The sequence below is a fragment of the Crocodylus porosus genome, unplaced genomic scaffold (genome assembly GCF_001723895.1).
Source record: "Crocodylus porosus isolate Cpor-Errol unplaced genomic scaffold, CroPor_comp1, whole genome shotgun sequence".
Taxonomy (NCBI): Eukaryota; Metazoa; Chordata; order Crocodylia; family Crocodylidae; genus Crocodylus; species Crocodylus porosus.
Genome location: NW_017728931.1, coordinates 102770276 through 102797621, shown reverse-complemented (window position 1 = coordinate 102797621; position 27346 = coordinate 102770276). Strand labels below are relative to the sequence as shown.

General features: G+C 41.9%; 1 protein-coding gene across 2 annotated transcripts in view; it reads left to right on the top strand.

Annotated features, from left to right (window-relative positions):
- Nucleotides 1-27346, top strand: part of TSPAN12 (tetraspanin 12) — a 69393-nt gene that overhangs the window by 11767 nt on the left and 30280 nt on the right. For both annotated transcript variants that reach the window (XM_019543434.1, XM_019543433.1), the window contains exons 2-3: nt 15437-15519; nt 16282-16417. In XM_019543434.1, the coding sequence (XP_019398979.1) occupies nt 15437-15519; nt 16282-16417 (219 nt within the window). The remainder of the gene's footprint in view (nt 1-15436; nt 15520-16281; nt 16418-27346) is intronic.

Below are 27346 nucleotides of genomic sequence, written 5' to 3'. Positions count from 1 at the left end.
GCCTATGATCAGTCAAAAGTTTGTGAATACCCACACTTGCAATTCAGAGAGGCTTGTCTGCATTTCCATTTGAAATTTTTAGGGGTCCACAAATGAAAAAAATATTGAAAACTGCTGTCCTTATGTATTATATAACTTAAGTACATTGGTGAGTAACTGACATATCAACCTCTGCAAACAGTGTCGGTGGGAATATTTACAGTGACTTCGGAGGGAGGGACCGACCCCTCTGATTGGAAGAGGCTTGCTCTTTTATAGGCAAGCACTGCCAGTATGACTACCAGCCTGACATCCACATAGTGCATAGCTGCATAGAGCTCAGTGTATCCACCTTGAGAATGAAGGCATGAACCAACTTTGACTAGATTTGACCTGATGGCTCCAGGGAGAGTAAATATTTCAAACCAGATGTTTAGACCACTAAGCCATGACCTCCAGAAGAGTTTGAAAGGTCCATTACTCCTGTGAGTACTTTCTGTTATTTTCTTTTTAAATCAGCATCACTTTTTACAGAAAATGTTTTGGCCAAGCACTCTGCAGCCCCAATACATTCCCTCTTGCTATACACTGAAAAGCTCTTATTGCCTCAGGGCTTTGTGAAAGGCAGTAGACATTAGCTAGCTATAGGAAAAATACCATTTTTCCCCTTGGTAGTTTTTTATTTCTCCAAGTTGTAGGGGCACATATTGCTAAATATTTCTACAGAGATGTAATATTGGAAGAAAAGTACAACTTTTTTCTATCAACCTTCAGAGCTGTCTGATGTGCACAACTATCAATAACCTCATCTTAAAGGTAAGAAAATGGGGAAACTAAATGATGTTATGTCAGATTGTGTTTTCCTGGGTCTTCTGGCTCTTTATTTTTCTCTTAGTCATTCTGTCTGTACACATAATCCTCAACTTAGAATATTTTGAGTTACAACATTTCGTACTTAAAACATTTATAAATTGACACCCTGTTTCAACGTTCTGACATCAGTTTCGACTTTACAATGCTTGATCCGATGCGACACCATGCCAGCGGACAAGTTTGCTGTTTTGCTCATCTCCTTGGGAAACGTCTATCCAAACTTCCTTGGACACTTTTTTAAAGAAAGCAGCCAAGACTCCTGAGAGAACTCCAGTCAAAAACCTTTAAAAAATTCCAACCAAGAGCCCTTCAAAAAGTCCAGCAAAGTCACCTCAAAGAAGTCCTTCCAAATTAGTATGATTGCTATTTACAATATAAATACATTAATGTAGCTATATTACTCATCTATAATTGATCAAGTACAAAATTCTGGGGTATTTTTGGTGAAAATAAGTTATTGGGCCTTGGTTCAGGAACCAATCCCCCATTTATAACATTGTTTCTTATGAGAAAATTGGTTCTGAGTTGCAACGTTTTGACTTAAGATGCGGTTTTCAGGAACCAATTGTGTTGCAAGTCTGAGGACAGCCTGTAATATCAACTTTAAAGTATTTTACTAATAACATATAGGCAAAGGGTGTCAGACTCACCCTGGGCCCCAGGCTGGATGCAAACCACAGGGGCTTCTTTCAGATTGGATATGTGGAGCCAGAAACACCTGTGCCTGGTCCAGGTCCAGGGCTACTGACACAGTTCCATAAGCGAGTGGCATTGGGGGTCCAGGAGCAGGCAGGGGCACGGGTTGGGGAGTTGGGTTGCAGTGGGTTGTGGGGAGTGGACAACAGTGCAGGTGGGGAGGATTGGGTGTCAGTGTGGGTTGGGGGTAGCAGACGGCAGTGGGACAGGCAAGGGCTGTATCTGCACAGCCTTCACTTGTCCCACTGGTGCTGATAGCAATGTCCATCAGGGTCCAGGGACCCTGGATTTTGCAGCAGCAGGGCATGCTCCACTGGCCACGCCCCTCAACTTCTGGTAGCTAGCTGGCTGCTGGTGGACCAGATGGAACAGTTCTGTGAGCTGGATCCTGTCCTTGGGCCTTATGTTGATGGCCCTGCTGTAGGGGCTTGGGGGTTGATAGAGGTTCTGTTAGCCAGCAAGCCCAGGCTGCCTGATTTAAAAAAAAAATAGAAATTACTCTGGCAGCTGGTACTGGCACTTAGGATTCTCCTTACTGTACCACAGAATGAGGCTCCCTCAAGTTTGCGTTTCTGCTGGTTCCATTAGCTAAGAAGGTTCTTAGCTTCTCAGAGTGTGAAATGGAGGGCATCCTCATTCAGATAACTTTATAGCCTGGTATTTGGGCAGCTCTCTTGGGAAGTGGGAGGTATGGGTTTGAATACTTTCAAGCTAAGGAGGACCTAGAACCCAGGTCTTCTACCTTCCAAGTGTTCTAATTCTTAGTCATAGACATAGGATGGATGTTGCTACCGCAGCATCAGTGTGCTCAATTCTGAGTTGCAGAAATTGCCTAATGATCAGCCTGAGTCAAGCAACTAACCCGAGGTGGACAAAATACAGCCTATGGGCCAGATCTGGCATGCCAAGAGATTTTCTTCTGACACTTATATAATTCTGTCTGCCTGGCCCAGTCACAGGGGGCAGCCCGGCCATGGTGCATGTGACCTGTCCTGCTGCTGCTGGGTGTGGGGTGGGATGGAGGCGGCACTTCCATTGGACCCAGCTCTGCTGCCCAGGTACCCTGGCCTGTCTGCCCTGCACCCATCACTGTGGGTGCTGGACTGGCAGGTAGGATCTCTGTGGAGACTGGCTTGGGACCCTGCAGGAAAGGCGTGCTTGGCCAGGGAGATGGCAGATGAGATGGGGCTGTGGGTAGGCAGGGAGCAGTGTCTGACAGTGGGATGGGTGGGCAGGACTGGGATCATGGGGCACTGACAGTGTAGGGCCAAGGCCTGGGGCATAGCCACAACCTACTCCCCGCATGTCAAGCACCGATTCCTAAGGCAGGGATGTGCAGGGAGCAGATTGCATCTGTGCTTCAGCCCTGCATTGTCACTGCCTCGCAAACCTGGTCTCACCTGCCCATCTTGCTTCTGGATGCTGCTCCATGACCACCTGTGGCCCCATCTTATCTGCCTGGCTGAGTGAGCCTTGCCTACAGGGGTCTTCGCCAGTCTCCATGGAGAAACTGCCTGCCCACTCCATTCAGTGCCCCCAGTGGTGGGTGCAGGCTGGACAGACTGGCACTAGAAAAGACCAATTACTGCCCACAACCTCCTGCCCTGCAGCATGGGCCTGGGTCTGCCCCCCACCTGTGCTGGGCTGGGTCAGCATCTCGCCCCTCACCTCCGGCCTGCAACAGGTCACCAAAACTCTTTAAGTGGCCCTCTGGCCCAAATAGTTGCCCACCCCTGGATTAACCTGTGGAGTGGTGGGGAGGGAGTTCATATCCCCTACATTTTGAGCTGGCCAAGAGGTACTTCATTACAGGGTCTAGGTGCTCTGAATCACTTTTCACAGGTATCTTGAGTGCCTCTGTTGACTTCATAGGGATCCTAGGTACCTCAGTCTGTAGCTTGGGCTCACCATTCTGGTACAAGGTGCCCATTTTTAAGCATTGCCTTGTGTAAGTAGAGGCACCTGCAAGTCTGATCTTTTTCTGGCTTTAACTTTCCTGATCTCCGTTACTCCATCTGTAGGCATAGCATGAGATTATTACGGGAAAAATGTTGAATACCGACATTGAGAATTAGTCATATAAGAGATTCGATCTGGCCTTAAGCTCCAACTCCACAAAACATTTTGTCTCTGTTGCATAGTTTAACTTGGGTGGCTGGCATTCAGAATAGAGTGGCAGGTATATCAGCATTCTACAGCAAAGCCACAGCTGTGTTCGATGTCCTCACTGTATCTTTCATATCCCCTTGTTCTTTATGCTGAGATGCTGTAAAATCCTTTTTCAGTCTGTTGCAGAACTTGGGTTTTTCTCTCTGGAGGAATTGTGGGAAGGGTGTAGGAGAGGGTTGTCCATGAGGGTTCTGATGTTCCAGGTCCTGAAAATGATTGTGAATCTTCATTGGTATTTTCAACTGCAGTAAGGGTGATCCCATTGAGCGTCGTTATCCATTCAGGAAGAAATACAAAATACTTTATTAGTATGCTTAGGGCACCTTTTCTAGCCCCCGTCTCATGTGGGTTGAGCAGAGCAGATCCTGAAGAGGGTTGCTCAGTCACAGTTACGGCTGCTGACTCACTGCTGTCTCACCCAAGTGCCAGACAACCTTGTAACTGCCCTCTTCATGGCAGCTCATGATGAGCAGCTTCCAGACCTCACAGTCCTGCTCCTCACAATTGCCATTAGCTGGTTGCCAAAGGGTTTCAGGAATGAGAGTGCCACACTTCAATCATGGTCTGAGAATTCAGGTGACATAACATCAAGGTAGCTACGCTGAGTGAGACGTGGCGAGTGGATGGGCAGCTCAGAGAACATGGAGGTGCATAGCTCTTCCTCTGGAAGGGTAAACAGGAAGGAAAACAGTGACTTCATGGAGTTGATTTTACTATTAAGAATGAGCTTATAAACCAACTCAGTGAGTTTACTATCAGAATTAAGGAACACCTCATGATTCTCTATCCTAAACTGGTGGGAAGCCAGTATGCCACTGTCATCAGCATATATGCCCCAACTCTTGACACCACCAACGAAACCAATGAGGAATTCTATGCCAGTCTTGACCAAGCCTTTCTGATATTCCAGAGGGAGACAGAATTATTCTTCCTGGTGACTTCAGCACCAGAGTTGGAAGGGACTCTTAACTGCTGGAATGGAAACATTAGCAAGGAAGGAGTAGAAAAGTTCAACTCAAATAGCATCCTCTTCTTGACCAAATGTGCAGAAAGTGGACTCGCCATTACAAATATCCTGTTCTGCCAGAAAAACAGACACAAGACATGGCAACACCCACAATCTAAGTATCAGCACCTGATTGACTATGTGACTGTGCCTGGGATTGCAAAGATGTCCGCATTACCTGAGCTATGCTAGGAACTGACGATTGCTGGTCTGATCACTGACTCAGCCGGTTTATGTCACTCAACCTGGCTCCTGCTCAGAAGCAATGCTGATGGATGATCAACACTGAAGGACCCAAGCAAGCAACACCTCTTCCACTAGTGCCTCAATGGAGAAACTGGTGAATTCCAGTCAACAACAGCGGGAGAATGTCAGCAGCACGTGAGGTTCCCTCTAGGCCACCATCATTAGGGCCTGTGAAGTGACACTTGGATTCCTTACCAGGAAACATCCAGACAGGTGTTTAATGAGAGTGACTGGGAGATTGAAAAGTTGATCTATCATAGGTGCAAGGCCTTTTTGCTTGGCAAAACAATGCCAACTCCAAGCAAAAGAAATTGAATCTCCAGTAAGCTAAGACAGAGGTCCAAAGGAGGACCTGCGATATGAAGAAAAAATATCAGGAAGACAGGGCTAAGGAGATTCAACATCTTGGTGACATCCGTGATGTGCAGTTTCTTCAGTGCTAACAAAGTCATCTACTGTCCAAGCACTTGGGGACAAACATCCTCAAGACCTAAGGATAGAGGAGACTTGATCAAGGAAAAGGGAGCCACCTTTTCCTCGTAGGCAGGAACATTTTGAAGACCTTCTCAATCAAGACTCTGCTGTTGATGAGCGTGTTCTCAGTTCCAGCCTGCAACACCCAGTCAGAGATGATCTTGGAGTCCATCCAACCCTTGATGAAGTGAGGAAAGCCATCAAGCAGATGAAGAACAAGGCATCTGGAATGGATGGCATCCCCGTGGAAATCTTCAAACTGAGTGAGAGGTGCTCGCATCACAGCTTCCTGCCCTCATCTTAAGGATTTGGAATGATGAGGAAAACTCAGATGACTGCAGGGATGCCATGATTGTGACAAACTTCAAGAAGGGAGACAAGTCCAATTGTTGAAACTACACATTGCTCGAACCCTCCTGAACTGTCTCCTTCCACTTCCTGAAGAGGTCCTCCCAGAATATCAGTGTGGGTTAAGGCATCAAGAGGCCCAACTGACACGAATCTTCATAGCTTACCAGCTGCAGGAGAAGTGCCAGGAACAACATAAGCCTCTCTAGATGGCTGTCTTTGACCTCACAAAAACTTTCAGCTCTCTCAGCTGAGAAGTGTCGTGGAGGATCCTTCTGAAGTATGGACGCCTGCCAAAATTTGTTGTCATGCTCTCCCTGCTTCATGACGGTATGCAAGCAGTAGTTCTCAGTAATGGATCTATCGCAGATCTCTTTGAGGTTAAAATGGGGGTTAAGCAAGGCTGCATCAACACTTTTCTCAATATTCCTTGCTGTGATACAACATCTGACCACCTACACACTTCCAGCCAGAGTGGAGCTAAACTATCGAATGGATGGTAAGGTGTTTAACCTCAGCTGACTCCAAGCCAAAACCAAGACCACACCGACCTCAATCATTGAGCTTCAGTATGCTGATGATGCTGTAGTGTGCGCTCACTCGGAAGCAGACCTTGGGGCCATTGTTGACATCTTTGCTGATGCACACAAAAAATAGGACTATCGCTTAACACTCAGAAGACTAAGTTTCTCTACCAAAAAGTTCCTAATTAACAGTCCCCAGCTTCAGTAATCCAGATCCACAGTGAGACTCTGGAGAACATTGAGTAGTTCTTGTATCTCAGAAGCTGTCTCTTGCAGAAGGCTGACATCGAAGAAATCCAACATTGCGTCAAATGTGCAAGTCCTCTGGATGCCTGAAGAAACAGCTGTTTGAAGATCACAATGTCAGATCTGAAACCAAGCTCAGGGTTTATCAAACAGTTATGATGTCCACCTTGCTGTATGGAGCTGAAACCTGGACAATGTACAGGAGACACATAAAGTTGTTGGAGAGGTGTCATGAATGCTGCCTGTGGAAGATCCTCTGAATCCAGTGGGAAGAAAGATACACAAATGTTAGAGTCCTCCTGAAAGCAGCTACCACTAGTATTGAGGCAACGGTCATCCAGCATCAACTTTGTTGAGCGTCCATGTCATCTGGATTTCTGACTCCAGACTCTCGAAGCAAGTTTTAAGTTTTATTCTCCCAGCTTAACCAAGGTGTACACTCAAGAGGAGGGCAGAGAAAGAACTTTAGGGACATCTTTAAAGCCAACTTAAAAAAATGCAACTTCGATGTCAACTCATGGATACTATCACCCAGGACCGCTCCAAATGAAGGAAGACTGCTGCAGGGATCTCAGTACTTTAAAACTTTACAACAACAACAGAAGGTGGAAAGGCGGGAGTGGCAGAAACTGCATGTTGCAGACCAAATCAAAAGTCCAGCACCAACCCACCCCACATGGAAACACACATCTGAGCTTCAGTAGAGTCTCTAAGCTGGATAAGCTTCATCAGCCATCTTTGGATGCACAGATAAGACAATCATGGAAAAAAATCATCCTCAACTGTGAGTGATTACCAAAGAAGATAGCAGAACTGTCAGCATTTCAGGTGCAATTCCAAGTCCCTGTGTGTGATAAAGCCCAACTTAGGTATTAACTGGTACTCCTTACTGTCCAAGAAGTATTGGCTTAAAACTTAAATAAGCCCATGTGTTTGGATTTGGACAAAACCAGGTAAAGGAACGTAGGCTAAAGTTGCAGTGTAGACCAGGGGTGTCAAACATATGGCCTGGCCTGTGGAACGTTGCCACCTGGCTCCGGGTGCTGCCCCTGGATCTCATCAGATCCAGAGGGGGCACAGCATGTGCCCTTGATGTGGGGCTGGTCTGTGGGCTAGATCTGGTCCACAGGCCCCCCCTGCATCTCCAACCCCAGGATACCTGATTCAGCTGTTGCTCCAGCTGGTCTGGGACCTGTGCTGCCTGTGGCACCTGTGAGCATCACATGCAGCATAGGCCCCAGACTGGCTGGAGCAGGTGCTGTGTGTGGCATGTGTCCCAGAGCATGTGGCACAGTATGATTGGGGTGGCCATTACATGCAACATGGCTGCCATTCCCACCTGACTGCACTGAATTTGGTGCCTGTTGCAGCCACTATGGGATCTATGCTGTGTGCAGTGCCGGTCCCAGATTGGCCAGAGTAGCTGCCAGATCAGTTATGCTGAGAAAGGGAGAGGAGGAAAGTGAAGGGAAAGGGGCCCGTGGGCCATAGCAGGGTCATGAACTGGCCCCGCACCACTCATTTAGCCTGTATAGGGTAGACATGCCCTTAGGCTATGGGTTATTGTTAGGCAATGGAGGAGTATTGTTCCTGTTCCCTGAAATATTTGGAATTTTTCCATAAGTAATTCAGAAAAATAAGAAACAGACCTGGTGCAGTGGGTGTGGTTAAGGAGTGTAACTGAGATCCTCAGTGTAGCTTCTTGGTACGAACCTATGCAAGTGTTGTATGTGTTCATTTGCAGTGGTTTTTTTACTAGATTACTGTTAATCAAACCCAACTCAGTTTTCATGGGAACACTTTCAAGCACTTTTCAGCCAAGTTTTTTTCTGTACTAAAAGTGTGATTCTGATACCTCACACAGGATGACTGTCTCCTTACTGTGTAAGTAATCCCATTGATATTAGAAGTTTGTGGAGGAAGTTGTTACACAGCCTTAGTAAGGGCATCAGCATTGCATGTGACTTTTTTTTTTACTACCGTTTCTTTTGATTTTCTTTCCTTTCAGGTTTGGGATATATTTCTCATATATTCTTATACTTCCACCTATTTCTCATACTTTGATATACTTCTCATACAGGTTTTTGCTCAAACTTTCAAAGTGTTCATAGCTCTTATTTAGTGGTCTGAGCATGGCAAACTTTATGTCCTCAAATTTTAGGAACTTATGAGTGAATGAAAACAAGTTTCAAGAATAGAAACATATGCAGCCTTAGTTATAGGATTTAGGTCTCCTCCCTCGGGTAGAGAAATGCATGAATATGACTTAACCCAATGCATCAGATTTTTCCAAATTAGCCATAGCCTTTATGACATCACAGGAAGCAGAGGCTTTGTGCAGGACATGCCTAATGATTAAAATAGATTTTAATAATTTAATTTAGCTTGTGTAATATTCAGTTTATATAAAAAAAACTCCTCAAAGTTCATTTAAACTATATGTTGAAATGCCTGGCTCTACTGAATTATCAGAGTACATTGTTGGAAGTCATCTTTCTTAATTGTTTGAAAGCCATTAAAATGCAACTGAACTCCCAACATTAGTTTGAAAATGTAATCACAATGTGATTTTAGGCATTTATTTTGATGAAGATTATAAATGCTGTTTTCATTATGATCTATTCAGAAGGGTAAAAATATTTAATAAAGAATATGTGGTGCTAGGAAATTTTATAAACTTTTCATTTAATGTTGGTGACTATATAATATACTGTGATGGTTTAAAATGAAGCTAGTAGTAACTTGTGCAGCCATCTGTAACGAATAAAAATGCTGAACTGTTTACTGTCACATTATGTTTACAGCATAGAGAATGGGTATCTTCAGACAAATTTTGGATATAAACTTACTGATGTACTGATGCCAGTGCTAATGCCATGGAATTATTTCTGATGCATTTTATTTTGTGCTAAATTATATCCTTTCATACCCAAACTCTATTTGATTGTCTGGTGTGGCTTTCTGGCTGGCTAGAATTTCCATGCTAAATTATTAACACAAACATTTGGGAGAAACTGCCAATTTCTGAGACCTCCTTTTGGCCTTCTTCCACAAAACTGGGTAGGAGAGGAGGAACTAAAACTAAACCAAATAAGCTAATCATGAACCCACATCTTCTTAAACATAGGCTTTCATGAAATTGCTAAGATGTTTCTCCTGGTGTTTTTCTTAAGGGCTTGAGGTGTCCCAAGAATTTTTGGGTGACTTCTATTTCATGTTTAAGCTGGCTTTTGAACATGTAGGGCTAGGTGCTTATCTCCTGTATGTTAGTGCAATTCCACTGGTGCTCAGCTGAAGATCTGGTTCAGGTTTTGGTGGTGATAAATCTGATTTCAGCTGGGGACTGAGGAAGCCCAGCAGTGTTGAAAAGAGCAAATTACACTGTAAGCACTCTATGGGATGATATATTTTCCTAGAGTCAAAAAGTCGAAGGTGCACACATGCACACAAAATCTCATTTATAAGCTGCCTTTCTTTTCCTTTATAGGGAATTAAAAAAAAAATGAAATTGGGAGCACCATAACTGTTGGAGTGTCTCCTTTTGACTAGGGGTACACTGAGATTTTTTTGGGTCGATACCGATAGTCGATTTTTAAGGAGGCATATCGGCCAATACCAATCTGATTTCTGTTATGCAGCCCAGCAGCTTAAAGAGCAGTGTTGGGCTGATAAATCTTTTGTGGTGGAAGGGGAGTGGGGGGGAAGATGATGGCCCCTGCGGTGAGGGAGGGAGTGGGGCTAGGGTAGGCGCCGCCTATCCAGGGCGGGTAGGGGTTGGAGCTGTGGCTTATCTGGGGGTGCTGGGGTGTGGCTCCTGCTACTTTGTGCACCCCAGGAGGGCATGGGGGGCATGTGCCTCAAGATTTGTGCATGTGGCAGGGCAGGCTGCTGCTGTGAGCTGGGGCTAGGGCTGTGTCAGGCTCTTCCCAGCAGGAGCTGGGCCAGCTGATCTTGGGGTAGGCAGCAGTGGCCCTGGGAGGGAGGTTATGGGGGGGGCTGCAGCCACCCCAAAATTCACTGTAGGCCCCCCAACCCCCCTCCTAGAACCACCACCTCCCCCTGCCCTAAGTGCATCCCGGCTCAGCCCTCCACTGGGCAGCCCACCCTGCCCCCTGCAGATCTGGGGGCACATGCCCCCCATGCCCTCCTGGAGTACATACCTCCCTCCCTCCCTTCCCACACCCTCCTGATGAGCTGTGGCTCTGTCCTATGCCCTGCCCTGGCTGTGCGGCACCTGCTCCTGTCCCAGCCCAGCCCCACTCCCTCCCTCACCACAGGGACCTTGATCTGCATTTCCCCCATGCCCCTTCTCTCCCTCCCACCTCCCTCCTTCCACCACAACAGACTTACCAGCTGGACGTAGCTCACTTGCTGCCTACATGCTGCGCTTCATTGGGCATTTAGCAGCCACATTATCAGCCGTGTCGGGCAAAAAAGCTGATTTCCGACAGAGTCAATTTTCTTTATATCTGTGCTGATCTGATATCGGACTGATGTATCGTTGCACCTCTACTTTTGACTTATCAGGCATTCTTTTTGGATGTGTAGAAATGAGGTAGTACAGTTCTGGGCTTGACATTGTCAGTGTCCTCCAATTTCTTTCTTCCAAAAAAAGGCTGGAGATAAGCAAATTCATAATTTTCAGAAAAAGAAACATAAAAAGGTAATTTTATTCTAAATTATAGAGCCTGCACCATCATTTTCAAAGCTGTCTGATATTTTAAAAAGAAGAATGCATTATTCCTTTTTTGTGACATATAATAAATATGCTGTTTTTGCCCTTAAATATATATGTTAAAGGAAGGCAGGTAGAGAGAATGATTTGGCTCACACAAGTAAGAATGAAGTAGGAAACCTTTGGTGTGTAGTTTGCTCTTACAAATCTGGTTAATGATAGCGATGAAGAAGTTGTTGTGTAGGTTACCATAAGTCACAGGGAAAAAGAGCTGGTAGATTCTTCTCAGTCCCAAGTGCATACATGTCCACATTTTATAGAAAATAATATACCTTCCCAGTTCTTGATACTTAACATTCTTCTTGATCTGCTCGCCATTGAGCTAATACCAAAGAAAAATATTTTCAGCAGATGGGAGTTTCTTTCTGCTGCTGTTTGCTCTGTAATGCCTGTTAACCTCTTCTGGGAGTTGCGAAGTGAAGATTTGATGGCTTGCTTCACCAGATTTGAATATCTATATAAACCCTGTAAATATGGTAGGGTGAATTCCCTCCCGTAGAAATACTGAGTTGTAACATCAATAAACACTTGTATTATTCTGTCACATCTATCCAGGTGGGTGTGGTGGGGGAGGTGTTAAAATAATTTGAATTTACTGTTAACCATGACATAGGAAGGGGAGTCATTCAGAATGTCAGAAGTGCTTGGGACATGCGCTTAGTAGTCTTACATCTTTTTGTAAATACCTAAGTTATATTTCTACTGTTTCCTTCCAGGGAAGATTTCTCTTCCTGGAGTTTGGCTGAGGAATAAACCCAAATCTTCTGTACTCTTTACACTGCTGATAGCTTCCTAAAGTAGCAGTCAAGGCAGAGGAGAAGAAAATCTTGTTGCTATTTCCCCAACCAAAATAGATCCCACGAAGCTTTAAGAAAATGTGCAGTGATACACAGATATGCAGGCTGTGTATCACAGTTGTACTGACTTTTAAGAATATATACGTAGCAGATTGAATACCTGAAGCTCCTGCTGATGCTGCGTAGAGCCAGGATTGCATTCTCTATTATGTGCAATGATTTTGAAAAGGAGGGATGAAATAGCTACTAGGATGTATCATGAAATGTTTAAGACAGAAATAGCCTGCTATAAGCATGCTTCAGGCAAAGGCAAAGAATTCCAAGAACTTGATAAGGACACAGAGGAGTTGTTGTAATGCATTAATTTTGCACTAGTTAAACAGTTCCTCATATATGCTTTTGGGGAGTATCAGGGCACGTATAAAGGCAGTAGCTGGCACTGAACTAGGTACAGGACAATCTGGGACTCCTCCAAAAGAGGTACTGTTGTTAATAATTAGAGCCATTTAGATCAGTGGTTCTCAATCTTGTTAGAGTTAAGGCACCCCTTGGAAAATGCCAGTTTTCAGTTTTCACTATGTTTTTCACTACAGAAAAACAATAGAGCAATTCTTCTGTTGCAAAGAACTCAAAAAGACCCAACAGGTCAGAATGTTTAACACTAAAGATTTCTTTTTTAAATTTCTGGGTTTATCTTGTGAATCATGCTTACACACCTAACAGTGGTAACTTTGTATGGCACACTGTGGCCCACATGAAAGAATTTCAAAGCACCCTAAGGTGCCATGGCACGTTGGTTGAGAATCTTTGGTTTAGATGCAGTACTTAGGAGCACCATTGGTATGTTTGTTGCTGTGTCTCTGAACCAAGGTGGAGGAAACCAGAAGTGGATAAATCTAGAATTGAGTTTTGAGAAGCTGCCAGCAGGCGGAACAGTTTTTTGCAGTATGCTATTCTGAATGAGTTCGTCCGTAAAGTGCCACTCTGCCCTGTGCTCTACATGCAGAAGTTGTAGTCTGTGATCTAAGAAGTGTGGATTCAGATACACAAAGGGTCTCTAGTGTGACCACGCTTAATGTCTACCATGCTTTGTGGGCACCTGGCTCTTGGAGTGGAATTTACAACTGTGAATTAGATGCTTATGACCCTGAAGCAGGGGTGGGCAAAATATGGCTTGCCGGCTGGATCTGGCCCACCAAGCACTTTCACCCGGCTTGTGGCACCCACCAACAAATTGTGCCCCACCCAGCCGTTCCACCCACGAGTGTGGGAGCAAAGTGTCCACATGTACACAGAGCCCCAACACATCCTATTGTCTTGCTCCCACCCTTGTGGGTGGAACAGCCCAGCCAACCAGCACACAGCCCCCGGTCTCCTGCTGGCTCTGGGCAGCAGGTAGGGAAGTGGTGGGTGCGGGTCTGCAGGTGGCAGGAGCATGGGGCTGGGGCTGGTGGCAGCGTGGAACTCGGTGGGGGGGAGCAGCGTGTGGGTGTGAGGGATATGGGGTATATGGGGACCCCCCCCACTTGCCTTATGGTAAGCAGCCCTGTGCTGCTGCTGCTGCCACCGCTCAGGTACTGGAGCTGGCTGCTTTCCCTGCCGGCCCCCCCCCGGGAAGGCGCCTGGGGCTTCCCTCCCCTGCGGTGCAGCCCTGGCAGGGAAGGCAGCCGGCTCTAGTGCCTGAGGCATCCCTACTGTGCTGTGCAGCCCCGGAAGGGAAGGTAGCAGGCTCCAGCACATGGGGCTTCCCTCCTGTGCTGTGTGAGCACAGGGGCTGTGCGTGAATGGCAGGGAGCCCCGGCGGTAGAGACAGCCCGGCAGAGATTGTGCCTCTTGCTGTGATGTGCAGTGCTGGCCGGAGATGCAGCCCTTTGGGCGACTACACTCTGAGCACCCCGCATGTTGCTGCTGTGCCATGGGGGCACGTAGGGGGTCCCAACACTCCTTCACCCTCCCTCACACCTATACCCTGCCTCCACAACTCCCCAAATATACACAACCCGCCAATATACCCTGTGCCCCCCCCACATTGCCATACCCCCACATCCTACCACCCCCTACTCCACCATACGGGCGCGCACACACATCCCCATACCCCCCACCATACCCTGCCCTTCAATATATAAAACTAAGATTTTATTTTTGAGTTATTATGCAGTCACCTCTATATACACTACTCAAACATAAATCATGACAAAAATATTTTTTGTAATGCAGTTAAAATATGTTATAGTAGGTGCTTTACTTCTAGTGTATGATTTAGGTTTTTTTCTGGTTCTAAGATATCAACCCTCCACTCCCAAAAGGAGTATTTTTGGGGGAGCAAGGAAAGGGACAAAGGTCAGGGATTGGGGGTGGGACTTCCAGTCCTAAAATGGTAACAAGGGGGTAGGGCAACTGTTAAGGTGCAGGACTGCCTATGTGGCCTTTGACAGCTCACCAAAACTCATTAAGTTGCCCTCCCTTGCTCTAAAATAATTGCCCACCCCTGCCCTAAGGAATGTAAGGCGAGAATTACATGCCCAGAAAAGGGATATACAACAGCTAACACTGCGTATATGTGTTTAAGGGAATGCCTAAACTAATCAATAAAGAATGCTAAACAAAAGTTTGTGTCTGAACTCTTTCCTCTTTCCTTGATTTAGGCATCTTACTGTTGCCTTGATTAGCTCCTGTGTGAGACTGTTCCATACAGTCTAAATAGACAAAGAAAGTAGTGTTACTTTGTTTTACAGATTGGGAAATGAGCATGTGGCATGCCCAAGGACATATTGTCTGCGTAAGAGTGCGGAACTGAACCCAGTTCTTCTGAATTTAATCACCAGACAACTGTGCTTGTGTACTTTAGTCATTAGACCACTGTACTATATTAGAGTAAGGTGACGCCTTATTCTAACACCCGTGTCTGTCTTAGGTCAGCTGGGTCTTGGATTGTCCTTTACTGGTTCTGCACATGTGATTTATAGTAACCAGCAGAGTTCTGTTGGGATCTCCACAGTAATTACTGATGTTAGAAGCAGAGGTAAATCTCCTCCAAAGCTCTTCACTCCCCAGTGTGTATGTATAGTTTTATGGATTCAACCATTATTAGTGTCCACTGCTATGCAGGTGGGAAAGCAAACATTAGACCTTCTAGGCATCAAATAACTGAACCGGCAGAGGGATGATAATTATGCTTCCCTAAATACTTAGGCAAAAACCCGACTTCAGCACATGTGAGCACAACTTGAGTATTTTGTTCTGATAAATGATTATCTTTGCAACCAGTATTGGTGATGACTGATTAATCCTGTATTTAATTTTTTTAGATGCTTGATAAACAACAGCGCTTTTTTTTTTTTAGTTGATGTCCATTAGTGTGTTGGGTGTGTCTGCTTGGATGAGGGACTACCTGAACAATGTTCTCACTTTAACTGCGGAAACAAGGTAAATCTATCTTTAAAGCTGATACTATATGTAGCTGAATGATGCTGCTGTGCATAGTTTATCCAAAGTATCTGGTTTCCTAATTAAGCTTTCTATGGAGAAGCAATCCTTTGAAGTCATTCTAATTATTTTTATTAAAAGGGATATTTTATGATTATTTGTATAGTTCCTGAAATCAGAGAACAAATTTAATTTTTGCCTTGTCCTGCCCACTTTTGTTCTCTCTGCCTTTTTTTTTATTGTCAATGATGGATTTTGGCTTCCTACTCCAGGAATGTAGGTTGGGGGAGGGCTGGGGGATGAATTCTGTGGCTTACCATTTGGTTTCATGGGGTGCTCCTGCTTCCCAGGAGACCCATGAAAATCTGTCTCTTTGAAAAGCTAGGTCCCTGACTAACCCTGCTGGTGTATTACTCTACAGCGTATTTTGAATACTTTCTATTAAATTTAGAGATGCAAGCATTATCTTTAGTTTTATTACTGTAGCATCAGGTGTCCTAGTCATGGACCGTTGTGCTGGATACTGTACAAATGCAGAGCAAAAAGCATGTACATTGTAAGTATTCAACCTTCCATAATGTTCAGGAAATCTGTGATTTTCAAACACAGCATAATTAATTTCTGTGATCAAAAACTGGTATGACATTTTAAACAACGTGACAACTAATAAACATTTTCATTACAGACTGCAGTGTTAATATTCTATTTGTAGTTTCTGTGTTTACAGTGCAGTTCTTTGTTACTGGTTTTTGTCTGTTTCAGGGTGGAGGAAGCTGTCATTCTGACATATTTTCCCGTGGTCCATCCAGTCATGATTGCAGTCTGTTGCTTCCTTATCATCGTGGGGATGTTAGGGTACTGTGGCACAGTGAAAAGAAACCTATTGCTTCTTGTATGGGTATGTTTTATTCATTAACCTTCAAACCCAGTTAACTTCTGCCTTATTTAAACTCAGAAGAAAAGTGTTAATAATCATTGGCTTTGATACGCACCGTATCTGTGTAACTTTTTTCTGGTTGAGTTATGATATTAATGTTATTATATAATATACTATTATAATTGAAAAACACACTGTAGGGAAGAGTTTATTGTGCAGAATGCATTAAGTTATGTTTGAAAGATAAGCTATGTCATTTGCAAAAATGTTGTTAGTAGCATAGGAATGATTCAGGGAGAAGAAACCTGGTGCTAATCAGTGCAGGGGCACGGGTAGTTGTGATTTGAAACAAATCATAAGATTATTGCTTTGACTTCTACTTACTAACTTGTTAATTAACCCTGGGTTCTTTTTTCTTCCACCTGCAGTCAATTGTAGGGACAAATAACATAACCAGCTGATTTGGGAGTGCATTGAGGCAGCTGGAGAGCTAAATTATTTTACTAAATTTCACAGTGTGTAGGTTGACATATTGTATAAGCCAACCCCATTTTTCTGATCCAAAAAATTAAGGATTTTGTAGATCCAGTGTATAAGTTGACCTAACTGTTTGGATTAGAAATATGGGGTCGACTTATACAGGCCCCTGTGTGCCCTCACTGTGGGCTAGGCACCCGGGGGGTGGACACATGCCACAGTGCTGCTTGCAGGGGACAGGGCCAGGCTTGGGTGGTGTGGCCCCATCCCCTGTAAGTGGTGCTGCCTGGGCCACACCAGCTGAGCACTGAGCTCGGCCCTGTCCTTGTCCGAACCCCTACGAGTGGTGCTGGGCTTGGTGCTTGGCTGGTCTTGCACCATCCCCTACAAGCAGTGCTGTCTGGGCTGCACCAGCCCCGTGCAGAGTCCAGTGCCGCTTGCAGGGGACAATGATACAGTGTATAAGTTGAGTTTGAATTTTAAGAGGTTGAATTTAAAAATTGGGCTTCAAAACTCAATTTATACATCATGAAATGAAATATGTTACTTGTGTCTGCAGTGGTACTTGGTTGTAGGTAATTTAAAAATCAGTTTCAGGTTGCCAACTTCCTTCTTCCTGTGGATGTTAAAACACTTTGAGGTTGATGTCACTAGATAATCTTGCGCAAGAAACTTATGTTTTAAAATATGTATAGATATTTAATGCTCAGTGAAATCCATGATTTTTTTTTTAAATCTGGTGTTTAGTACCTTGCTGAAAATACTGAACTGAGGTGCAGTATTTTTTTGGACCTGTACTTATCACTGTAATTTTGATGAAAGTAAAAACACAAATGAAATCCTTTAGCTGAAGGAATATCTATGGAGTGATGAAGCTGGGATCCTGCTGTTTCTCAATACCAGGACATATCAGGTACCCTTGCAAATTTCTACTGCTGCACTGCACTGCATGCATGGATTTTTTCTAATATAACTCTATAAGGCTTGGGACTTACAATTTTTATACAAACTAGGGAGAAAAAAGGTAGAAGGATATATGAGCTGTACCTAATATCAATTTCTTCTCTCTCTTTAATGTAGAGGCATAACTAATGAGTTTCATGTCTTAAGCAAAACTCTCTTGCACCTTGGAGGAGGGAGGAAAGAGAGTGAAGGGTTGTTTTACCTGCCCTGGCTGTCCATGTACCCAGCTCCACCAGCCAGGTAGTACAGGGCTGTTTCTGCTATGGTAAAGACTTGAGGCAGCAGGAGGCTCCACTTTGGTGCCCCTCAAAGTCGATTCCCCCCTAAGTTGGTGCTCAGGAATGAAGCCCTCATTCAGTTACACTACTGATTTAATGGAAAAATATTATAAATCTATGCAATATAGTCACGGCCCTCTGAGACACAGCCCCTATAACCCTTGCCTGTTTGAGAGAGCTGCTTTGTTTAATATTTCCATTGAAAGCTCCATAATACCATAATGTTTTGCTAATTGTAGGAGTGGTAAATAGTATTTGCCCTCTGAACTATTTCTTAAAATCTCAGTATGACGAATGTTGTTCACAGTTGTATACTTTGGGGAAATTCTCTCATTTTAACACTAATATCTACTAGTAATAGTAATATATTTTTTAGGACTTGATTTTGCACCGTTTAAAGCAAATGGGAGCAGGTTTAAAAACACATTGTTAAAGATAATGATTCTATAGTGCCTGACTATATAATTTCTTTGTAATATTACTTACCCAATCTTTGTATTTTTCTCACAAGCATTAGTTATTGTTATTAGGTTATTTTTTAAAACATAAAAATATTTTGCAAATTATTTTTATTTTCTTTAAATAGAAAAGCAATTAAAATATGATTAAATATATTCTGAAACCCTTAGATATTGTTAGTGAGGCTTTTCCCCAGAGCTGTGACATTTTTTTTTATAAAACATTTTTATTACATGAAGAGGGAAAAAGAACCACAGCTATTGCACTAAAATAAAAAAAATTAGGGAATACATTATGATGCTTTGTATTATATCTTAATATTCTTATTGGTCTTCAATTTTGAAATTGATTTACATTTTTTAAAAACTTAATTAAAAATAGTAAAATTATTAAAACTGTATCAGGTCTTTTTTCTTGGATTATTTAGAATGCCACTGAAAGAGAAGAGATGGTTTATAGCTTTGAACATAATCTGGAAATAAATTTATTTAATGTGTTTTAAGCAGTCAAATTACATTAAATCAAAACAAGACATTCCTAAAGCTTAACTTGCAATATTTCACTCTCAGGAGCCTGAGAACTGGTTCTTGCTAAATAAACTGATAAGCAAAAAATAAATCATATCTTCCTAAGTATGCCACCCTCTTTGACTAATTGTTAAATAAGTAGAATCCTGCTGTACTGCAGAGATGTGCAGGCATGAGTCAATACTTCATTCATCAAACTAGTCAGAAAAGTGATGGATGAACAGAAAGAGCTTTTGTAAGACCAGATGAACCAAAAGATAAGGACAGAAACTTGGCGTAGAACATTAACAGCCTCCTCAATCATGCTTTTATTTTTCCTTGATATATAAACAGCTAACATGATTTAAAGACAAAAATGTGGGATGCAAATCTAAAGTTGTCAGGAAACATTTCAATTGAAAGTTTTGGTAAAGCCTGATAAAACCATAAAATCTTAAAACACAGGCACTAAAAACATGAATTCATTAATATAATTGAGTACTTTAAACTTTTTTAATTAAAAGCCGGTCATGCTATCGTTAGAAAATTTGTACTGCTATAGGCTTTTTGCAGTAAACCATCATCGCGCTAATTTTGTTTTTGAAATTTTACATTGCGGTAAAAATTCTTTACAGCTTTCAGCTTAATGTGCAATGTAGATGTAAACTAAACTGACATGTTTACCCTGCTTAATAGCAACAAAATGTAATCACAAGAAGATATTTATCATTTTCTATTGCCTACAAATGGTCAGTTGACAGTGATCTAAACTGTGAAAGCTCCTATATGGCTGAAAATAAAGTTTGCATTTGTAGAGAGAGATATATATATATATATATATATATAGCAATCTCTGCTTTATATATGTACAGAAAGGCTTGATACAGACATTCAAAAAGCCCAAGGCAGAATCAATCTAAGGTACATGGCTTTCCTTTAACTCGGTCGCAAACAGAACACACATTTGTCCATGAGGGGGATGGCGGGAGGACATTTAGACTGCCTGTCTTGGACCAGGTTCCACAATTTTTAAACCAGTCTGTGTGTACCAAACTTCTGTTCTGTTACAGGTTGAGACCAGTTTCTAATCATTTAAACCTGTAAAAGTATAATGTCAGTACCTTGTCAAAATGCTGTGTGGCTCTTTGAAACTCAGGTTCTGAGGTTTCTTGTAGATCTGGGACTGACAGATGCAGTTTTTTTTTTTTTTCAAATAACAAAGACTTCATGTGCATTAAGAGCAACTATAATGTGAGTTTTCCTGTTCAGCATCACTAATGACAAAAATCCTACAGTGAAAGTGAATTATTTAGGTGACACAGACTTTTTTTTTGCACTTTTCTGAGAATTTCTTCAGAGGTTGCCAGCTGTGATTGCCAGTGGGTGGGTATTGCAATCTAGACTGTTTGTCACTAAGCATTGAGACAAGACCATAAAATTTCAGCTTGGTTTATTTGCTGCTGATGTTATGAAGCAGGCATAACTCTTAGCTCCAAAAGTAGGGTAGCTTAACAGCACTAGTCTTGCAGTGCAAATGTTAATATGAAAAATCTACCTCTTATAGTATAAACTTAGCTTTTAATTAAAAATAAACAGGTATAACAAATCTGTTAACTGAGTAAGTCAACTTGTAATTTAAAAGTACAAGTACAGTCATGTTGCATTGCTTGTTATCTTCTAGCCAGAGTCTAAAATGTTTGAGAATGAATAAAATTATAGAGTTGTGAATCTCGGTAAGAGTGTGAATATAAGAAACAGGCAGAAAGAGAAATGGTAATAATAGCAGTTTAGGGTCAGAATCCTGAGGGATCCAGAGTTGCTTTAACTTTTATTGACATCCTGGGAATTTGGGACATTCTTCCCTTTTCTGGGATTGGCACTCTTGTTTAATATACTATATAGGATAAAATGTAATGCATGGTGAAAAGAAATTAATGTTTAATGATTTAGGTCTGAATTTTACTGTTGCCTTATTTAGGCAAAAAATTGTTTATAAACCATGAATTTTTTCTTTAAAATGCTCCATTTATTACAGTAATAAATTCATGAAAGGAACATCAATATATTAGGTCATGTGTAATGCACAAGGGTCTTCCAGGGTTTTCATCTTTCAGACTTACAGGTCGTCTTCTAATATAATTGCTCAGGTAAAACAAACAAAAAATTGCTTTTGTATTTCTAAAGTAAATGATAATCTTTTATGTCTCTTCCATATAATCTACAGTGACAGGGTTTTTCAAAGGCATAAAGTGCATTTAGATGTCTTTACTTCCATTAGCTTTCTTCTAACGATACTTTGTGTCTAGAAAACTTCCCTCAGATAGGATATACAGTGGAAAAAAAATTGCCTGAATAAATTATAGAGGTTTGTAAGTAAAAAAAAAAAAAAAAAAAAAAAAAAGCTTAATGGGCAAATTTAATTAAATACATTTAACTCTTTATAACACAAGATAATACTATCTTAGATACTATTAAAGGCGCACAGTGTTTATGTATTATAAAAACACCTTTTTTAATTCTTTGACACACAGAACACAGAAGGGCTCTCCATTAATATTAACCATGTAAATCATTTCCTGTATTATTTTTCAGTGCTGGGAATACATATTCCAGAACAAGGAAGTCTTGCTTTCCTGTTGTCTGTTTTTAAATTTAGATTCTATTTCCTGTTGTTTGGCTAAATTATATTTAACAGTATTATAGGTTACTGATAGGATTATCTTGCAGACAAACACACTTTTTGGTACTGCTATTTTTTTATGACCCTGTTGTCACTGATATGCTAACTGACTTGATGATTTTGGGCAATTAATTCTGCTGTCCTTATCTGAAGATAACTTCATTCTCATCACATTATATCATAGCAGAAGCAGACGCACTGGTTTATTGAAGTTTTGGCTTACCAGCTATTAAAAATCATTATATAGAGTGAAAGGGTGGGTGAGTGGGTTGGGCAGTAGCTGAGGATGTGGAGATGTGGGTTCTGATCTCTACCCTGCTAAGCTTTCTTTGTGCCTTCATTGGGCAAGTCACTTAGGACAGATGTAGGTTGCTCATGTAGCTATGTACATCTAAACTGGAATACCTTAGCTAACTAATTTAAGCCTCTTGTCCAAGAGGCAAGGATGTTGTGGGTGTTATTTTTCCCATCTTTAAGAGGGTGGTTTGAGTTGGTCAGATTTAGTTACTGAGGTTATGTATACATAACTCATACATAACCAACAGGGGTACCCCACCTGGCTGCCATTCCCCACATTACTAAAGGCTGCAGCATCAGACTACTCTGGATTTCCCTCCTACAGCTTCCACATACAGCCCTTTCCCCAGGGGGCAACAGAGTGTTGGGAGCCCACAGCTCTGAATGCCTATGCAGTGTGGTGCAGTGGAGAGAGCCTGTGGCCAGGGAGCTGAGGGTGAAGCTAAGTGCCCATGTGCTTGGTGTAGCCTGGGGGCTTCTGCATGGTGTATGACCCAGTGTGTCATGCTGCCCCTGCAGCGTATGGCCCCTGCTGGTGCAGGCTGTGAAGCATGCAGCCATTGGTCACTTAGAAGTTGGAGAACCCTACCCTGTAGAATCCATAAGGAGACTCAGAGCAATTCAGACAGGGAAAGTTCAGCACTTAGGCTCTGCATATAGAGAATGGTGGGAAGTAGATGCTCTAAAGGACAACCCAGAAAACCTGGAGATGCCTAGGGGTAGCTAAAAGGAAATACTAAAACTAGTACTGTGTCTGTGCGCCTTTCCCTAAGTTGGAATGCATGTTCGTTTTCTCCCTTCATTTAGGATCTAGTTACCTTTTGCACAACTTACTGCCAGCTTTGTTTCTGTTTTACTAACCAATGACTGTCAAATTTTAAAATGTACAGATAGTCCAGGGAACAGACTTGACCCTCTGAGCTACATATCACCTAGCTACAGAGTGACATTCTCTTTTGGTTCTTCTCTTGCATTCTTGGTTTCCCAGTTTCAAGAGTGGGTTGAATGTTGTTCCCACACAGCCTATTATATAGCCTGGTGGTTAGGGGTTTCTGGGGGAGTGGGAGATGCAGATTTGAATTCTCTCAGGCTGAAGAGAACCTGTGACTCATGTTTTCCATGTTTGAATGAGTGCCCCAGCTGTAGATTATTGTGCTAAAGGTGGGCCATTGCCACTGCTTTTTTTAATTGAACTTGATGCTTCAGCATCGGTCTGCATTGCAAAACTGATCTTGAACATGCTCAGAAGTCCAAGTCTTGGGACATCTTTACATGTGCTTCAGGATGGGGGTTAGGGGGCACTTTAATTAGAGCAGCTCTCCTGAGCCATTCTCATTAAAGCACCCATAGTGCTTTAACTAAAGGGCAGGATGCTGAATACACATAATGCTGAGACTACTGGAAGGTGATAATTAGCATGCTTCAGCAGACTCAGTTGAGTCTGCTCTGATGTGTGCAAATTAGCACATGTTGGAGCAGGTGTCAGGTACGTGTAAAGGTGCACTAGAAGCCTAGGTAAATAGAGGGGCTACCTCAAGTCATACCTCCTAAGTTTTGTGGCTTATGGAGCATGACCATCTGCATTGCTTTTTGGCATTTATGGAACCTAGTCTGTTGTAGGTGCCTATGGAACAATTTGGCCTGGCCTTTAATGTCTCTTTGTGGCTGAAATCTACAGCAGTAAAATGGAAATAATTTCTCCCCTAATGGAGGTCTTTAAGGTCTACTGCAGTAATAGGATTTATATAAATACTGGGCCATCAACATTATTAGATTTTATCCACATTTTTTCTTGAAAACTAACATTTTCTGTGCATTGATGAATATTAGGGTCAGTGTTTTCAAAAGTGTATGATTAAAGTAAATCACCTAAACTTGTACTTAGGGGGTGAATTTCTAAGGTACAAAGGATAGCTACTTTCCTACATCTCTTTGATTGTTAGTTTGACTGTCTGTCTATTATGCCTTTGAAAATCTCCCTTTAAAGTTTATTGTGATTTTTTTTTGGTTTTATAATTGAAGAGAACACATAATTCCCAGTCTTTTAGATTATGCTCTGTTTATGGTAATTCAAACCATTGAGTTACCTACCTTATGCATTTTAATTCTAGCTTTATTTCCACACATTTGTAAATGCATATAGGTACATTTTGAATGCTCTTTATATCCAAATGTGTTTTTTCATATTCATTATCTAAAAAAAGTGTTCTTTATCTTATATTTTAAATGCAGTCAAGTCCTGCTGTGCTGTTGGATTGAGGCCACACACATTTTGGATTTTTTTAAGACAAAATTGTTCACATTGCTCATTTACAGAAAAAGATGGGCATGCACAAATCATCTGAGAATTGCCCTAAGGCTGTGCTAGTTTCCTGAAATTTCTTATCTTGTTACAACAATAAGAGTAAAGTGTCACTTGACATGGATGGTTAATGAAGATCTTACTAAAAAAATGTATCCTGGTTTTAAATTAAAAAAAAATGTTTTAATTTCAAATTCTGCTTGATAAGCGAGTTTTTCCCTAATGACAGCATTCAAACAGAACAGGATTAAATATTCCCTGTACTCGTTTTCATTAAAAGGAAAGCTGTGGGAAATATATATTTGATAGTTGATGGGGCAAATCCCCTTACTGAGAACTTTCATCACAAAACTGGCAGGAAAATAAATATTGTTTGGCATATAAATATTGTAAGATCCTCTGTACACAGCCAAAATAACTGTGTGTAATGACGTGGGTTTTACTTAATTACTGCTGAATTGTATAACAGGTTATAATTTGTTTTGCCCTTATCCACCAGCCAGACCAAGTTGGTTAAATAATTGAATTCAGCCACGAATGACTTCAAGCATTGTTAAACTAAGTTCTGTTGTACAGATGCAGTGAAATGTTCTATAATATTAGAGAAAGTCAAAGGATTAGTATTTCTCAGTAGCATAAGAGAAAATATGCTCATGCTCAGACAAACGTGGCCTGAGTTTGAACTAATGTATCATGTCTTTTATTTTGGGGCAGGTTCTTTTACATCCATGCACTTCCATTTAAGTCAGTGGGGAAGGTTGTCAAAGAGAATTGTATCTGACTCTTTATTACAGTGCAAGAAGTCTATTTAAGTCCAGGTGTGGGTTTCTGGAAGGAAATCTTGTTTTCCATAGAATTCTAGTTGTGGAAAACTATGGCAATGCTCGTCTCTCTGCAGCAAGTCATTGCTCTTGCCAGCATGAGTTTGTGGCAGAGACAGCTTAGAAATAAGAGTGTTGTTTGTGGCAGCAGGTATTGCTGTGGTTATATGGATATCCGTTGTGACCAAAGTGCAGTATTAACAAAATCGAAGCTGCTCCATTACCTTGTACAAATATTTGGCCTTGGAATTTTGTAATTTACTAACTATAAGAATTTTCTTATTATTAAGCAACCAACCAGTGAAAGAGAAAAAATAAACAACTGACTGAGATACTTAGCATGAGGTCTGTAGAGATTAGTTAGACAGGACAGAGACTGGAATACCTCAATTTCTGATCCCATTCCTTTCATCAGCTTGTTTATTAAAACTCATGATGTAGCTGGGGGAAAAAAGAGCATGCAGTTTTGCAAATGGCTTTTAAAAGGTATACTCTGGACTTTTAAAACCTTAAAATTATTTGTGATTGCTGATGCTTAGTATATTTTGGCTGTAATGATTCTCAAAGCTTATTTGCCTGTCTTTTGATAAATGGATTGAAGTATTTGTAAGTGCTATAGAACAGTGTTTTAAGAAAAAAAACTACCTGAATTTAAATTCATGACTCTCTTTAAAATACAGGTTATTTGGGAGATAGCTATATTGCTTTTAATAGGTTGTGCTTTTTAGGTTTCTTTTTTCTTATACTATTTTTTTTCTTAAATATTTGCAATTTTTTCACTATAACTCTCTACTGTCTGTTCTACTAACTTTCCGAAAACCTTTCCTTTTGTGCTAGTATTTTCTATATTTGACTTAACCTGAAGGTGAATGTTTTTAGAGGGGTGTATAAGCTAATAATGTTCAGCAAGACCTAAGGGAGAATACTTCCTCCATGAAATTTTGTCTCTATTCCTTCCAACTATATAGTTCTTCCAATAAATGATGCCACCCACAAAAATCATTCCCTCTCTAATAACATTCAGATGTTTTTGTATTAGCATTGGGCCAAGGAAGGATTATTTTAGTCTTCTGGCCAGTGCATTTCCTTCAAGTAAAGGAGTGAACAGTGAAAAGCAGTGTTAACTTGGTCTTTTAACATTGCCTGGCCTCTTCAAAGGGCAACATTTCTCTGTGCAGAAGATGGAGATTTCTCAAGGGCTGGCCCAAAATTGGTATGAAATCCCTCAGGGATTAAGGACCCTTGCCACCTTCCACTTGAATGCAAGGAGCTTTTCTTTAATTCTCCGTTTTTTGTCTTAACTGTGCAGCTCTGTGTATGCATATGGTTGTGTGTAAAAAAAAAAAAAAAAACAAAAACAAAAACAAAAAACCCCCAAAAAACTAAACGCGCCCCCCCAACCCCAAAGCAAAGGACTCAACTGTATGTACTTACCCCATGGATGTTAGGCATATTACGTGATGCATTACTGGAAGGTGCTTAGAGTTGAATGATGAGTATGGCATAAATATACCATATTTTCTCACTTACAACATGCTATGATGGAAAGATGATTGTTAACACCTCTGAAGTGAAGAACAGTAAGCTATTAAGTCAACTGACTCCTTCAGTTGCCTGAATAATAGTGCAACAGGTGCTGCACTGTATGGCAGGAATCAAATCCCAATCAGAAAAAAACATCTTCCCTGTTGAGTATATGCACCCCAATCTGGGGGGTGATTTGGGGGCAAAAGGTGCATGTTGTATATAAGAAAAACAGTATATAGATTAGGCCTGTATATTTTACTATGCATAGGATTTCTGGCTCCAAAGAACTGTTGTTTTCCTAGCAGACTGCTTGCTTAAATGGTAGCAGCAGTAAATCCCAGTGCCTTCATAGAAAATACTCTGGCAGTTACTGTCTCCAGGTCATGTGTATAACTGGCCAGTACTGTGCCTCCTTTCCTCCCTGTACTTTGGACCTTCCTGGCTCTGGCTCCAGCTCTAGCAGCAGCAGCACTGCATATATAAGAGTATAGGTTGGCGGTTCACTGCACTTGAGAGAGATGTCACCTTCTCTTGCTGCTGATGTGTCAGCAGCAAAAAAACCTCCAGCTGCTGCTCCTGTACATGTGCTGGCACCACTGCTCTGCCCTTCCCACTGCTGGAGCTGGTACTGGAGAGAGAA